Genomic DNA, 17,528 nt, shown 5'->3' with positions numbered 1-17,528 from the left:
GTCTTAGCATTACAGATAAGGGCTGTGGGATTACGCGGTAGAGACTAGTCACAGCATGATTACAAATGTCATTCATGATTCTCTATGATGCTGACACCTCAAAATAAACACAGACCTTTTCTTCCTAAAGTCAAAATAATAATAGTTCCACACGGTCATTTATTTTGTCTAATACATTCTTCTATCAAAGCAAACATGGCTTCCTGTTTTGCATGTGCTGTGGTGCTACCTTCACAGAACTTAAAAGTAAAGGAAATATTACCTTCTGTATCGTAATGATGCCTTCCTGGGTGTCTTTATCAACAGAAATCTTGAAAATCCCCAGTCCGTCACCATCCACAATTTTGTATTCCATTTCAGCATTAGCGCCTATATCTGCATCAGCCGCTTTGATCCTGGCCACAACGGAGGCCACTGGCAAGGACTCTGGGACGTTATACTGGTAAGACCCTGTGAAATTCACATCACGAAGTGAACAAATTACACAAAAGCTAACCCCAAAATACTTAACTATGTGGCCGTTTTGCATCATCTTTGCTTAATTTGGTTCTGTATTTTACTAAAAAAATACGCGAAGGCATATGAGATAAAGGACAGGTTTCATATAGACTCCAGAAATTCCTTGGCGATGATCTAATAATAATTAATATGTGACAGCAGAAACAGCCTGAGAAAGGCATGATAAGTGTCTCCATTTCTGTATTTCTACTGGTGAGAAATAAGCTATTTTTAATAATAAATAAATTTAACATAGTTATGCATAAAATTAAGCCTGTAACCACTGAATCTAAATAATTAAAATATAATTAATATTAACATTAATATTAAAAAATGAAAACAGCAGAGCTTAGGCTTCATATGGGCGACAGAAGACTACATAGTTCTGATTACTTATTGTTAGAATTTATGTAACAGTGTCTTTTACTAAGAAGGTTTCAGACAACTGGACAAGGACAACTGACAAAAGATCAGATTAGCCTTGTTTTAACTCATAAATTTATCAGAAATAAGAGTTATTTCCGTGGGTTATATGTGGAACTGATTTGGGACACAATGACACAAGAGCAGAGGAGATATTATTTGTACAGAGGAAAAGAAAAGTAAGATAGAAAGAGAAGCTTTCTAACTTTCTGTTGTAAAAATTCCTCTTCACCATCCTGCAAGTCAAGGAAAAGAAAAACTCTGGAAAGCAGATGACCATGAATCATCCCTTTGAAACCAGAAAACTCCTCAGAACCATTTTTCTCTAATCATCTGTTTTTTTTTTTTTTTTTTTTTTTCCGGCTTCCTCCACCTATTCCATTCCCTTCAGGTTGTTAAATGTGGTATATTTTCACTTTCACTTTTTCAGATCCTCTTCGAAGGAACTGAAGAAGGAAAATGTAACCATATGAAGGGACCATATTTTCAGCTCAAAATTATTATTGTTAGCAATTTTATAAAATTTGTGAACAGTCACTGATTTAAAAAAATAATGAAAAGATATGCTGATGACCTTTGATGGACCCCCTTCACACATCCAAAGCATTCTTAGTAAAATCCAGAAATTTTAAGGATAGAATATTAATTACACATGGTAGAGAGAATCCCGCAAAACTGAAAAATCCAATGACATATCCTGGCTTCCCTCACTTTAATAAGTAAGAGAGCATCTAATAAGCTAGAAAACCTGTACTGTATCTTATCAAATCATGACAACCGAAACAACAAAAATTCTAAGTATCAATTCTTACCACTCTAGGCTTAAAGAAAAATAGTTTATTGTGAGCCCAATATAATTATGTTATTATTTTTCTTATTCTACAACCTTCCTCCCCTCTCCCAATTAATATTAAAATGTCTGTTGTATAGCGATATCATATAACAGTATTACATATTAAAACTGTCTAAAATAAAAATGAAACATCCAAAGATGAAGTATTTGCAGGAAAACAGTGTCTTTCATGTTCGCAGAGAAAGCTTCCTTGACATTGTTCACTTCTAAGATCTGTTTTTGTAAGGAAGTTTTGTTACTCATGTCTATCAAACAAACATTTTAGAGACATAACAGTCTATACAATTTCCTTATTTTCCTGAGCATTGTAAAGAAATATCACATATACTTACAAAAGGAAAAAAAAAAAACTAAAAGAGAGTGAGATGAAATGCTTTTCTATAATCAAGACATTTCTACCTAGAATTCCACCCCCCCCCCTTTTTTTCTTGGCTAAGTCAAAAGCCACTTTGGTCACAGAAACTAAATTGAGGGCATGTGGTTTTGTGGTTCTTTGAATTGACTTCTTTTGAAACACTGAATGTTTGCACAAGAAAGAGATGGTAGAACTGCTAAAGGAATGTTTAATGTGCATGAAGTGGCTAAAAAAAAGTATGCAGTAAAAAATGAAAAAGTTTAGTGCTCTTCCATTTTTATCTTTAAAAATAAATCAATACTTTCAGAATGCATGAAATTTTTCTGAATGCTACCATTGGCAACAACCTTGTAACTTACAGGACATGTATAAAGAATACCTTAGAATGAAAAGATGATTATATAAATGAACTTAATAACTGTCTGGTATTAAAAATATGAACCGAAGAAAAACCATATTATATTGAAGACAGAAGTAATACAAAGATATGATTGCCTCTTTTCATTTTCAATACACTTTATATTCTACAGTTCTGAATTAAAATCCATGACCCTCATGAAACAAAACTGTGAGAGAATGTAGTAAGGTCACTTGTTTGAGAAGTATTTGGAAAGAGTCGTTTTAAAAGACATTTTATAGACTGGCGAGGGAAGTTAGGGCACTTGGAGTATTTAACAAAATAACTTACTTCGAGGAAAGCGAGGTGGGTTATCATTGACATCAGTTAGGGTCACGGTGACTGACGTAGTTCCTGAGAGTCCTCCATTTTGACCAACCATATCCTTTGCCTGAATAACAAGCAAATACTGGTCTTTAGCCTCTCTATCCATGTTTGGAAGGGCGGTCTTGATGACTCCTGTAAAATTTCAAATCCCAGTAAAACGCATCATGAATCATTGCATTTATACTAGCAAAGAACACTGATATAGGTAGCAAGTCACTCCTGAGTTGTTGCCTTTCGTTGTTTTATTTTAAATAATCTTACCACCTACTAAAGACCAAAGGGACATAGTAGTTATATACAATATTACAGAACACAGAGAGCGCTATAACAAGGGAAAACTGGGGCTTCTCAATATTGGATAGAGAGGATTATCTTTTGGTTTTATGAAAATATGGCTCAGAAATAAAACTTATAAATAAATAACATGAAGTCCTCATCTAAAATAATGGGTAGTAACCTGTGCAGGTACATGACAATGAAACGCTCCTTTTCTTCTCTTTCACCCTCTCTAACCACTTAATTCCCAGGTGATGTGAAATCACTGTAACCTTTCAGTTATGGTTCCCATTACCTCTCTTTGAGAAAAAATAGCTGAAATAGTCTATAAAGCAAAAAATGAGAGTGATTTATGTTTAATAAAAAAAACACCATTTTAAACTATGGCTATGGTTGTGATGGTTGTTATGATGCACGATGGTGTCACCTGTATCGACAGATCTGAGAAAAAGCACTAAAGATGAGAATGACTATGTTAATATAAATCAGCGATATTGAAAACATTCATGGGTTTTATTGCTGTTTGTTTGGAATCAATTGCATTGAATACTGATCACCCTTAAGGCTTCAAATGCAGGAGAAATTGATTTCAGACTTTCATCTTGATTGATGGCGAAACTTGACACAGTAGTCATTGGTACAGTAAATTAGTTCTTTTATAACTATTTAATTACTGCCTAAGTATATTAGGCAATAATATTTAAAAATGGGAGGAAATTTAGTTTAACATCATATGTAAATATATAAAATGATATACTTACCTAATATACTTAGTACATGTACATAGAGGGGTTATCAGATAAGAATATATTTCACATTGATATATATAGACCTTGAAACTAGCAATATGAGGTCATCTTTACTAATTAAATATAAAGAGCTCAGATTCCTACTTAATTATTTCTTGTAATTTCATCTTTTCGAGCAAGAACAATGTCTTACCTATCCACCTAGGACCATAGCTTGAAAGATGTCTAATCTATTTTATTAAACAGATTCTACTTTTTATGGGGAGGTCAAGAATTAAATCTTCATTGACTCAGACCTAAGGATGAGAAATTCTTGTATTATGGACTTTTCAGTAGCAAAACGACAGCAAACCCAGCTTGTTTGATAGAGGATGGTTCTTCGGGAATAAAGTAATTGCAAATAATTGTTTAATTTGGGATGAAGCTTCTTTCATTCTTCATGTTTAGCATAAAAATGTTATATCCTCCAGATTTATATTTTTTAAAAGCTGCTAATTTAAAGGCTGATGATTCAATGTACACAAGTCATAAAGGTGTGCTATATTCGATTTATAATATGTGTTATATTTTATTTATAGTGCATGTTAATTTCAGCACCAAGAATAAGCCTACAGGAAACTATACAAGGCCTGTTCTATACTTCATAGTATTCGACAGTTTGGTAACTGTTCTAGGGGTGGGCAAAGGATGAGAAAAGCTCTTCATTAACACAGGAAAAATTTAAGCAATTTGTTATTAGTTTCCAAGATTCCAAGTTAAACAACACTCATCCTGTCTTAAGTAACTATATTTGTGTTTAGTCTGAGCACTCGCCATCAAACACAAATACACCCACACATATACACACATCAACAACACATCCGTATTTTAAGTGTTTGAGTTACACTTCCTTAAGTTAGGACAGTTTTGTTTTGTTTCTAAACTTTGACCACTTTTTCTCATCAGGCAGTGTTGCTACAAGTACAGCAAATATAGTTTAAGTAACTCCTTCCCTGAATTCTTTTGGCTATTTACACACACTGCTTATAGTTAATATGTGAACTATCAAAGAAACATGAAAATCATAAGAAAGAGTCACATACTGGTCTGGTTGGTTGATCAATGTCTACTACCTATTCTTCTTAGTGTCGTAATGTTTCCACATGTATTTCATATTTGCTCTTCAATACTTCTGTTAACTCTATGATACAATAAGTGCTGATCTCAGTAATGTTGCTACTGAGCATAAAATGTCTTTGTCTAAGAGTTCTGGAACTTACATCTCTCTTTTTCCTTTCTTTTGTTTCAGATGTTAACCATTCTTTATTTATTTGTAACTCCTTTTTTAAAAAAAATAAATTGAGGATTGGCTCTCTTTAATATTTGATCATTAAGTGTGTCATTAGATGACAAAATATTAATGAGCTGTGTTTATAATCATTTCCTGTTCATTCACTTTTTTTTTTTTTTTTAAACTTCTGGGCATCTCTTATTTTTCCTTCCGAAATCAATAGGTCCAAGTGAGCTTTCATCCTTATGCCTTCATAATGATGGAGAGAGGCCTTAATATCTCAACTAATCAGCAAGGAAAACACGGCAGCCTCATCCTCTCAAGGTTTTGCTTGGTGGCATTATTTTTGTAAGGAAATGTAACATTATTAAGAAAGAAGTCTGGTAGTCAAAGTTACTCACTTATTTTTCACACTTCTAATTGTTTCTTTACAAGTGATCCTATAAATAGCCCTTTTCTAAAGTAAAAATCATCACAAAGTTTGCAAAGTAACCAGGTGGCAAAGGTAATTTCCAAATACCTCAAATATTAAACATATTTTTGACAAGAATGGGATAATTGGGAGAGAAATGAATTTAAATAAGGACATTCAAAAATAATAGATTTCCAGCCCCATGACTTTTGCTAGCTCTTTGGTTTTAAATAAAGCTGTCTACATTTGGCAAAGAGTTCTCAGGCAGTGGATGTGATTTGCACTTTGCTATATATTATAGAGAAACACACATACAGCCAATTGCTAACACTACATCTCTGAAGTAGTAAAGGCCAGTTTTGTCTAGCCAGATCTCTATAGTTCTTTGAGATTTTCATGGAAGACAACAACATTATTTGATTTCAGTATCAGTCTTTTTAAGCTACTTATGATAAGAATATTTCCAATAGCTCTTTAGAAAAGAGATTAGTTCAGATGTTAAGCTTCCTGAATAATAATTTTTCTATAGATGTATCATCTGACCTAATAACCCAGAACTTTCCATTTATGTGTAATCCATGGCACAAAAAATACTTGCATATGAAACATTAATTTATCATCACTATTGCTCAACAACTGTCTGGTTTTCAGTCTGGGAACAAATTTTCAGATGATTCTTTTATTTCCTAACAGCCATTTATGATTGTTTTAAAGCATACTGTTTTACCATGGAACTTCTCATGAATGTAAATATGTACTAAAGGTAACAGATAATAGCTGGTTCTGATATCCACCCCATTTAGGGATCCAAAGAATCCCTGAGGCCTGGCATCTACTCACTCAGGTCTTGGACTGGTGTAGGGGTCCAGGCAACCACACAACCCAGGTAACACAAGTCTACGGGGCTTCATGCCATGTGGATCTGAGACACATTAGATGTACATGGTGTATCTCTTCCTATTAGTTTATATTTCTAAATTTGACATCTAAACTGTGTTTATATTTGGTTTGTCCCTCTGTAAGTGAAGCATATGATAAAACCATAAAAAGTCAGAGGAGAACCAATGATAGCAAACATGGATGCTTCTAGAACACTAAAGAATTTCAGAGTTGGCATCAAATGAAGAGTCTCTGAGGAAGGGAGTCTTGTAATCTCTGAGAGGACATCACCAGCAAGCCTGACAGGAAGGAGGGTCCTCCACACCACAGAACGGAATGCATTTCAAGGGCACATGGGGGAGGGGCTTTGTTATGACTATATTACTTACATAAACTTATGGTGTCACAAGTGGGTATGTAATATAGGATGCAGGTATTGCGTAGTCACACCTCTATATTAAGAAGGAACTCCTAAATGACAAGTGGTGTTTTATCATTCAACCCATTTTTCAGGGCCAGCTTTATGGCCACGTGCCCTGTGCAGGGGTCGCAGGTCCCAGGCTTGCTTCTCGCTCTGTTGATAATTCTTGAAGTCCTGTTAATTTTAGAAGACGGGCCCTGCATTTCCATTTTGAACTGCAAATTAAGTAGCCAGTCCTGCCATATATCGAATAGACTGAAACACGGAGTCTATTTGTTTGCAGGTTACAGAGTGGATGAAACCTCAGAATAAACAACCACCAGCTTCCCAGCAGTTGGCGGCCATTGTGGAGATGGGCGATGGGACTCTCTGCAGTCCTTTTAATGCTGCCTTATCGTGCTCCTAGTCCCATTGTGTTTGCTTATTAGCACAAACTGCTAACATTGGCTTTTGCAGCTACTCACAGTCTTGTCTTCCTGATGGAGAAATAAGGTGGAAAATACAGCTACTCCCTGGTTATCTGGGCTGTGAGTAGTGCTACAGGTATAATAAGTGACCGGAAGCTGTGGCCATACTAGGTTCAGGATGTGTGATTACTAAATGGTAATAGGTATTAATATTAGAAAAAAAATCAGAAGTTAAACTTATAGAAATGCACCTAACAGTAATTCCTTGTGCCTATTGTTTGTTTGTTTTTTAAGATTTTGTTTCTTTATTGGACAGACAGAGATCACAAGTAGGCAGAGAGGCAGGCTGAGAAAGAGGGGGAAGCAGGCTCCCCGTTGAGCAGAGAGCCCGATGCGGGGCTTGATCCCAGGACCCTGGGATCATGGACCTGAGGTGAAGGCAGAGGTTTTGACCCACTGAGCCACCCAGGCGCCCCTCCCTGTGCCTATTTTTACAAAATCCCGATTTAGCATTTTTCCAGTATTTTTCCTATCAAAAATTTTACTTTCTTTTTAAAAAACTCTTAAAGATTTAGAAATTCATGTTATTTCTCACATAGATAAAAATCAACTGACACCAACTATGAAGACAAGTCAAACTTGACTCACAGGTATCCATGCCTTTAAGGGTTGAAAACTTTCCATTTTTATGAAAAAAATAGATTTGTTTTGCAAATAATACACTATCCATATTATAAATTAGCAGAGGACAAACATTTCCAGGATGTCTCTGCACTAATGACCGTACAAAGAGAAGTCCCAATGATTACCATAATTACAATATGATAAACTCTAAACAAAACAAAATTAAACTGAACTCTTCCTCTCCTACAATACACAGTCCTTGAGATTCTGAAATTAGAATTAATTTGAAGTACTAATAACATGATCCCATGACATGGACGATTGTCGGCTTGCTCAGTCAGAGGCCTTACCTTACCTCCACAGGACTTTAAGGAAAAATGATCACTGTACCACAAAGCTAAAATCAAAAGCCAATCATTAGTACCAGCAAAATATTTAACCCTAGGGAGGAGTGCATGCTATTTCTGGACAGGTTATATAATGCAGGAGTGTATAATTTGTGAGCAAATTGTCAGAAACTTGTCAATGTCTTTGTAGGCTGTGAAGAGTCGATTTATAAGGGAATGGGTGGGTGGATTTATGCTTCTCAAATCTATCATTAAATCAACCACAAGCACACGTTCTACGTTCACAGGATTCATATCATAAATCAAATACTTTTGTTTATTTCTCCTTCAATACTTGCTTAATCAGAACTGTTTCTTCTCTGTTAGACTTTCCAGGTGGCTTCCAGACACTATATTGGTATAAAATATGCAAATATATCTCTGTAAAAACTCTATTGCTGAGGTAGGACTGAATTTATTTTTCCGTTCATGCACATTACTATCACCATTTTCAAAAGATGCTTAAAATATTTATCCTCCACAGGGATTTGAAAATGAATTATTACCATTTACGTGGAAAATAGTCTAAGTATCATTAAAATAACCATTTAAGGTCACAGGTCCTATCCAATAATCATAAACTTGGCTGTTTGAAGAATAATTTTCTTTACAATAAAGAAAAAATCGTTACAATATGGATAAACTCTGTATTTCACGGTGAAGAAGACCAGGGGCACAAGCCACCCATCTCCACACTCACCCCTCCTCCTCCACCCAGAACCAGAAAAGCAGAATAGATCAAATGTTACTTTATAATCATGCTAACAGCGCTCTAGAGTCTTTCCTACTTACTGTAAACTATTTCAGCTTTAAAGCAAAACAGAACACCTAGCCAACCAACTTATCCAGGCAGTGATGCAACTCATAGAAAATATGTCTTTTTCTTCTAAAATTAAATCACTTAATTTAGTTTTTCATTTAGCAGACCATCATCCTAATTGTTATGTTTAAACTAATTCTCCTGAGTAAACCTGACTTAGAGGATAACCTGAACTTAACTACCTATCCTACTGCATGTCAGGGCGGTTCCTGCTTCAGATTTAAATTTAATTGTGTGTGTTTTCTACATGAATTAGTTAAAGCGAGACAAAAAAGAAAATGATGTCAATAATATTTTCTTATACAGTCAGGAGATAGCAACCGAAATCCTTTTTTTACACAGAATACTTTAAATTTGGTAGAAGTTCTGATAAACCTAATAAAATACTCTTGGAAGATGCTAACGCCTCAATAAATAATGTGTTTATTACCACAGTTCACATATTGAGAGAAGCTCAGAAGCCATGCAGCGTCTATTATCAGTGTTAACTGTATCAAATAAAAATAACTAACTCTGTGCCAAGACACATGTGATGACATTATAAAAAGAGTCACATTTCAATGTTTACCTGTCTTTGGCTCCACTGAGAAGTATGGCTGTCCTTGCAGAATGCTGTAGACCACTCGGGCACTGTTACCATATGTAGGGTCATCGGCATCTGTTGCTGTCACTTGTACCACTGAGGTCCCTACGTGCCAATCCAAAAACCAATGAATTAAAAACTTCCAAATGCCACAACACAGAATGATTCACAAAACGCTGAACACACTACCTTTGTTTTTAATTACTTTCTTTTTTCATGTTTCAAGGCATATGAAAAATTGACATACTTTTCGTAAAAGACAAACCCAAAATGAAGATAAATGCTAATTAAGCCCTCAGAAAGATTTAAGGGCTACAAAAATATGTTAGCAAAAAAAATAATAAGATTGATGATGGCCATTAGGAGGATCCTCAGAATTGGAAGGGACTCAAATTTTAGGCATCTCATCCATCAGGGTCAGGTAACAAGTTTTTATCAAAAGCAATTGCTATATATCTCCATTATTGTCCAGAAGGCAGTGTGACAAGGAACAGCATCTTGACACCCAAGTCACTGAAGGGATCTCACTATTATAGCTGAGTAGAGCCAGACAGAAAATGAAACTTCATTAACTGAGTAAGTTAATGATGGATCCACTTAACTGGCTATTAGGTGGCATCTCTTCAGGAATAGTTTTAGTTTTCATTTGTTTCTATGAATTGATTGAAAAATAAAAGCATAAAATGAAAATCTACCCCACCCTCCCAAAGGAGGAAAAGGATGACAACCTTAAAAATTACATTATTATTTGTTTCTGTATATTGCATGTGATAGAAAGCCCTATGGCTTCTGCATTTGACTATGTGTTTAGTTATTCCCCATGGAGAGCATTCATAGTGATGTGTTCTTTCTATTTCCATTTGGAGATGAATCTTAAAAATGTTACTCGCATTTACTTTAGTTTACATATTTTAAGCACAGGTTATTTTACCATTTATGTCCGATTGATGGGAATGGAACAAGTCTTTTTCTTTCTGAATTCTTCCAAGGTTTGGATTTGTTTCTAATAATTTATTGAAAATATTTTTAATATAACATCTCATTTCAATATATTTCTAAAGAGATTTCCCTAAGTCCTTTAAATAAGTCATTAATGTCCATCTTGTTACAAATCTATTGTCTTTTCAGCACTATGTTTTTCCTTACCAACCCCATTTTCTTTAAAAACGGGTGCATATTATGAAGCTTTGTATATTAGCACTGTTTTTAAAATTCTGATTTTTTTTTTTAATTTGACAGACTTAGTTGATTGTACCCTGTAGATGCCTGGTAGGACCAAATAGTAAATGGTGCATATTTAAAATATTTTTAAAAATTAAATTATGATTATTTTAAAATATTAAAATTAATGGCATTAATATTCTCTATTTTCTTCACAATGCACCATCTTTACAGCAGTATTTACTCTGGTGACATGCTTAAGTACTGATTTCCTCCTTCATTTGAAAAGGAAAGTGCCTTAAACAAAATAATCGAAACTACTTTAGTAAATTGGGTTGTATATAATTTTTCCTGAAGTGTTCACTAAGAAATTCACTTTATATATACATACACATACACATGCACGACACACATGAACACATATTTTTAAATGACTTTAAGTTGTCCGTGCTTATCTACACTCGTCTGGAAATGAATGAACTATCCTAAGGGCTTATTAGTGTGTTTTCAATCTTGCAGTGAGCCTCCAGTGAAAAACATAGCCCTGAATATTAAACACTGAATGCTTGTATTATATATGCCATACTATTTAGTGGCTACTACAACTACTTGGTTAGAATTACACCCTCTGATAAACTACAACTCACTGTAAGTCCACATTACGTATTTAATGTAGACTTCCATTGATCTTAGTTTAAATTTCTGTTATTCCAGAATTCTCAATTAATGTCAGTTAAATCCTGAAGGCCCCTGAAAATGATTTTCTAAAAAGTTCTGAACCTGCTGGAATTGATCAATTAACTAATAACTTGCATGTGTGCATAATAATCATGCTGTTTGGTATCAGAGCGGTGCAATTAAAACCCAAACTAGTGTGCATCATTTCACCTCTAGAAGAACTAAGTTCCCATTAATCCAGTTTGCATGGCTACATTCTGGGTAGCGAAGCAAAATGGTAACAAGCCGATGAAGAATATCCAACATGCCCATATGAAAGTTATGGAGTTGGGCTGACCTCCTCAAACACAACTCAAAGCTTCTTGTTTTTCTAAGCACGACTAGTTGTGGGAGGACAAAGTACCTTCCCTTTTTCTTTAAAACCTGTAAATCCTGTTGTGGCAGCTGTCTCCTAGTTGTTCTTGTTGTTAAGCAACAGCGAGCAGCCCTGAAGATGTGGGGCAGTACTGAGAAAGTGTGAATAAGCCTGTTTGGTCAAAGAAACACTCACTGAGACGCTAGGTACAGTGAGATGCTGCCTCTGGGGTTCTGAATTTTTCCGGACCACAAGCATCCATTCTTCTGGTTCATTTTCTGTTTCTATTTCCTTTCTGGCTAGAGCAATGGTACCTTAAATAATTTTTACGCTCCCATCTGTTAGGAATTTAGGGTCACTAAATTGTGGCTCTCCTAAAGGGCACACATAATACACGTCTTTGCAATTCCCCTTCCTAACACAGTCGATCTGTTGGCTGAATGCTGGAATGAATGAAGTGACCTTTATGTAATATAAAACAAATCACATTGGGTAAAATGTTCACCTGTTAAAATACAAATTCAATTATTACTTTAAATAACTGTCTTACTTCAGGACAAAAAATGACAGCAAATAAATATATAAATCAACTGGTCTATTTAAGCCCCATATTTTTTTTGCTTTGTATGGTAAGATCATGTAAAATTACATACTGGCTGAAAACTATTCCAAAGACATCTGATTCAATTATTTAAAACTGACTTTTTATCATTTGATAGAAATAAAGCATATACCGGAAGTATTTTGCTTTCTGTGTTTCCGGTAATGGGGCAGGGGGAAAAGCCCTCTGAATAAAACAGGCCTCATGGTTCTTTTATCTATCTCAAACGAAGTATCACTTTACCATTATCAATTCAATATAAATTTCCACACATGTTAAGTTTCTGGAGAAATTACAAAAAGCTTAGTGGTGGCATATGGAGGGACATTTGTGGGTTCAAGCCTACTCTACAAACAAACAGACCACCTCATCTAAACATTAGATGGGCAGCCTGATACCTTGGCCACTGAAGGATTCCTCGAAGAGTGAATCATTAATACTAATCAGGAGAAAGAAAACATCACCAACAGGCCAGAGTCTGCAAGGATTTTCTTTTTTAACTTCCTAGGGGTACTTTTAATCATTTTTTTTAAATTAAATATTACATTGAAAAGGGGAATGAGCAATGTACTAAAGACACTGAGATTGCTGTGGGAAAGGAACATTTTCTTAATTTTCCATAGAAACAAAACAACGATCTGAATACTCAGACTTGGACGCCGGCTCCTAAGGCACCTCAAACTTCCCCTCATCCTCACTAGGCATTGCTGTAGCAACACCGAAGCGATTTTTTTTTTTTTTTCAGTACTTACGATGATCTACTTTTAACTACAGACCCCCTAAAACCAGACAGTGCCAAAGCCGCACGTTCTTTACTTACCCACAGGAGACATTTCGGGAACTCCTGCCGTGTACGGGCCATCCAAGAACTTGGGTTCGTTGTCGTTGATGTCCTGAATCTTGATGACAAACTCGGACTCGGGCTCCACAGGCTTGTTGCTGAGCCTGTCCAGCGCCTGGGCGCGGAGCGTGTAGTAGGCCTGCTCCTCCCGGTCCAGTCTCTTGGTAGCATGAATATCCCCCGTGTTCTCATCAATAATGAAAATGGAACTTGCCCCTTCGCCTGACAAGATGTATTTGATGGAACCATCTCCTTTATCAACATCAGAGTGAAGCTGGTGAAAAATTCATGTGAGATGAGATTAACTTACAAGAGAGTCAGCGATATGGAGATATGTAAAAATAATTCTTATGTCAGGCAGCAGTACATGAAATTTTATTGTTCTTGGAAAGATAAGCTGGTGTTTACTGTGCACAGCAGAAAGGCTATTAGAATGTGTCAGTTTGCACTTGGGAGCAAGACAATTTCATTTCTTCCTGTAAACAGTCTCATTTCCAAAGGTATTTTCTACCATTCCCAAAGTTAGGAACTTGTGGAGGTGTTAATTTTTATTTGGTCTGTCCTTGCCAGTTTTAGCCATCTTCTTGGAACAGAGCATTCAGTAAACACGAATAATCAGTTGATTTGATCTTATTCCAAGCAAAGGGACTTGCTATAGAACATTTGCAAATTTAGATCTAATAAAATATTTAATATGCTTAGAAACTCCCCCATTCTTTAAGGACACCCTTCCCTCCCACCGCCTCCCATGGTTAACAAGTATGGATGGATGTCCACTCACTAAATCCGCCTCCAGATCCTGTGCTGTATTTTAAAATGTGAAGCCGAGAAAAATTACACTGCTCTCCGAAGTAGGAATTTTAAATCAGTATATGCCTGAGACTTCAACTCAAACCTTCCTTGAAATACCAAGAACTGCATTAGATTTGCATGATTAACCCCAGCAATCGGCAGCAGGGACAGCACCTACTGATTTGCATTTCGTCTCATTCCGTATCGAACTGTCCCTGCTGTATGTCAGAACATTATGTTGAACAGAAGAACCTAAGGAAACTCAGGCATGATTACACATTCTCCCGAACTTCCTAACCTGAAAAACACGGGACTCGATCTGTCGTCTCCACAATCGCTCATCCCCTATTACTGCCATCATCTGGACTTTGAGTAAGACGAATGCAAACACCCAATTTGCAAAATAGTAAAGGCTGCTCACGGTCTTACAGAACTGGGTTTGCATTCTTTAAAAGACGAGGTGCTACAAACAGCAAATACTGAACACGACTTAGGGAGGTGTGCCCGCAGAACGTTTTCTTCGTTCTGTGTTAGGTGTGGATGGTACCACTCTTTACATCACGGTTTCTCTAAGCGCTTCTTCCCCTGCACGGTAACAGCTGTGTTTACACTCTGCTCCAGAACACTTAAGGACCTGATTTCTCCTTTAGTTTCTGTACTTTTTTTTTTTTTTTTTTTTTTTTTAAATCAGGGCTCAGTAATACAAAAAATTAGTTACTGGCATGAGTTATAATTTAGCTTTGTTCCATGTGGAATTATCTAGTGGATCACTTGACCCACCCATCTGGAAAGGTTGCGTTCTAGAAATATGGTGAATTGCTTAATTTTCTTAAGTCACTCTCAGGGTTACTGTTGCATCTACAGCTCCCTGAAAGAAGAAAACAAGCTGAAAATCACTACGGCTTGGATTGCTTGAGTGATTCCTCTGTGCCAGTCACTAGTCTTAACGTTCTCTAGACAGCAGCTCATTTCATCCCCATATTGAATGAATTCATTATTTCTACCAACAGGCCAGGAAACTAAGGTAAAGAAAAGCTGAGTGCCTCGCCTGAGGTCACGTGCCCCGTGCTCGGTGGCTGCACCAGGATTACGAAAAACGGGAGCCGCTGGAAAGCTCGATCTCCATGCCCTGCTAATGAGGTGTTGCCTCTGGAGACGTCTGTGGCCCAGCGAAGTGGGGACATCAAAAGCTGCAGCAGAGGACAATTCAGAGAAGGAAAGGTGCAGGAACCCTCACCCCCGACTGCTCCCGAGTCTTAAAGAAGCTCGGTGCTTTGAGTGGTTTCCATCAAATATTTTACAACTTGACAGAAGGGTCCTTTCTCAGCGTTAAGGAACAATAAAACACTCTGCCACCTTCAACAACACGGGGCAAAAAACTCGACCCCCGAGACAAGTGCAGATGATGGATGGAAACAAGCCTGCCCTCCGCACACTTCTCACAGCCATCCTCCTGACCCCGTCCACGCCTCTCCCCATTAGAAGAGTCTGCACACTACCACTGACCGTGGTGTGAGACAATAGGGGACGATCCAATGACCACAGGAATACTTAAATGACATCCAGGTTGTGTCTTTAATCAAAGGCTTGCTATGTCTCTAAGTCTCATTAGGGACTACCCTTTTTGGAACCAGCCGTTATAATTCATTTAACGAATCCCTATCAACAAGTCACTGTTTCCAGCCCATGGTGATCCAGCGCTCCTATAGGATCCAGGTAAGGCAGAGAGGACACATTCCTTTCCTTTTCATTTCGTGACACACATTAAATCCTGAGCTGACCGTCAACCTGAGCTCTGACCCTGTATTTTACGTTATGTGGCCTTGCTAATTGTTCTCCATCACTGACAGCATGAGCACTCAAAGAAAAAAAGAAAAAAAAAAAAGGTTCTTATTACTTGTTTCTCTAATAATTTGAAGACACTTGAAGATCGGGTTTTTTCTTTTCTACCCCTCATCACTACCACCACCACCACTACCACCACACACACATACACACACACACACACACACACACGCACCCTCTGTCTCTGGAGCCCTAAACCTCATCTTCCTTCCCATCACTGACACTCTTCTGCCAGCTAGGACCATCACTAGGCTTGTAATCACTGTCAGAATTCACAAGCAGGAAATTACTTTGAGTGTCCTTGCAAGGTTAGTGCAAGCATCTGTATTTGAAAGTGGATGACCAGCTTTGAAATGCTAAGATGGATACCTAATTATCAGATGCATTCAGACATTTAATCTGTGAGACTATGCGCACTAATATTCTAATCTTAATAGGCAGAGTGAAACCCATGCTGTTAGTGGATAACTATTATACTCCTCTGCTTAAAAAAAAAAAAAAATGTTCAGCAAAGAAAAACTTGCAAGTCCAGAACTCCCTAATAGCAACCTTAAGTGAAGCATGTCTGTGCAGGTGCACACACACACACACACACAGACAAGTACACACCATCTTTGTGAACGACTATGACAGAGGAGAGAAGCACTATTCTCCACAGTGAAAACTCTGTGCAAAAAAAAAAAAGAAACAAGCATTCTATGGTCCCACCATATGGCAAATGAATAAAAAACAAATAAAATACTCAAGTGAAAACAAATATTGTACTCTTCTCTTGGGCAGAGTAGAACTTACAAATGTCTAATTCATTCGCAAAGACCCTTATAAGTGTGGTCTTGTCAGTCACCTAAACCGTAACAACGACAAAACCTTGGTTCATTAATCATCATACAAAACCCACCTTTACTGCACGGATTCCTAAATCCTCTTCAAAATATTTGTTGTGACTCCAACAACAAATGGTGTTTACATCACCATCATCATCATCATTATTACTATATTTGGCAAGTACACACAACAGCGAGGAGCACACACATACCTCTTAGCTGGGTTAGCTCAAAACAAAAGAATCAGTAGAGAAGGAGATACAATGATTGTATGTTTCCTCTATGTTGCTATGAAGCACCGTGAATGGTAACAGTGTAAGGAAATATCACACCATCTTGCAATCTTCATCAGCTACACAGCCCAGGAATGTAAAGCACCTTTTATACTTTATATGCACCCTAAAATGTAGTAGGTTTGTGTGTGTGTGTGTGTGTGTGTGTGTGTGTGTGTGTGTTTAAAGATTTTATTTATTGGACAGAGAAAGAGCACAAGCAGGGGGAAGCCATAGAGGAAGAGGGAGAAGCAGGCTCCCCACTGAGCAGGGAGCCCAAGATGGGGCTGGAAAGGGGGCTCGATCCCAGAACCCTGGGATAACGATGTGAGCCAAAAGCAGACAATGAGCCTACTGAGCTACCCAGTGCCCCTGTCGTATGTTTAGTAATCCACTATGGCTCTATCATCCCCTGCTTGACAGAATACCTACTCATGACCTCTAATAGAGCAACTCTTCCTTTTCAGTCTTTCAGAACA

General features: G+C 37.0%; 1 protein-coding gene across 1 annotated transcript in view; it reads right to left on the bottom strand.

Annotated features, from left to right (window-relative positions):
* CDH7 (cadherin 7) overlaps window positions 1-17,528 on the bottom strand; it is a 120,895-nt gene that overhangs the window by 52,988 nt on the left and 50,379 nt on the right. Inside the window, exons 3-6 of the mRNA XM_059410091.1 lie at window positions 13,296-13,590; window positions 9,666-9,785; window positions 2,818-2,985; window positions 263-450 (exon numbers count right to left, since the gene is read on the bottom strand). Of these exons, the coding sequence (XP_059266074.1) occupies window positions 263-450; window positions 2,818-2,985; window positions 9,666-9,785; window positions 13,296-13,590 (771 nt within the window). The remainder of the gene's footprint in view (window positions 1-262; window positions 451-2,817; window positions 2,986-9,665; window positions 9,786-13,295; window positions 13,591-17,528) is intronic.

The sequence above is a fragment of the Mustela nigripes genome, chromosome 8, assembly GCF_022355385.1.
Source record: "Mustela nigripes isolate SB6536 chromosome 8, MUSNIG.SB6536, whole genome shotgun sequence".
NCBI lineage: Eukaryota > Metazoa > Chordata > Mammalia > Carnivora > Mustelidae > Mustela > Mustela nigripes.
Note: the sequence above shows the minus strand (reverse complement) of the source record. Positions and strands in the feature narration are given on the sequence as shown.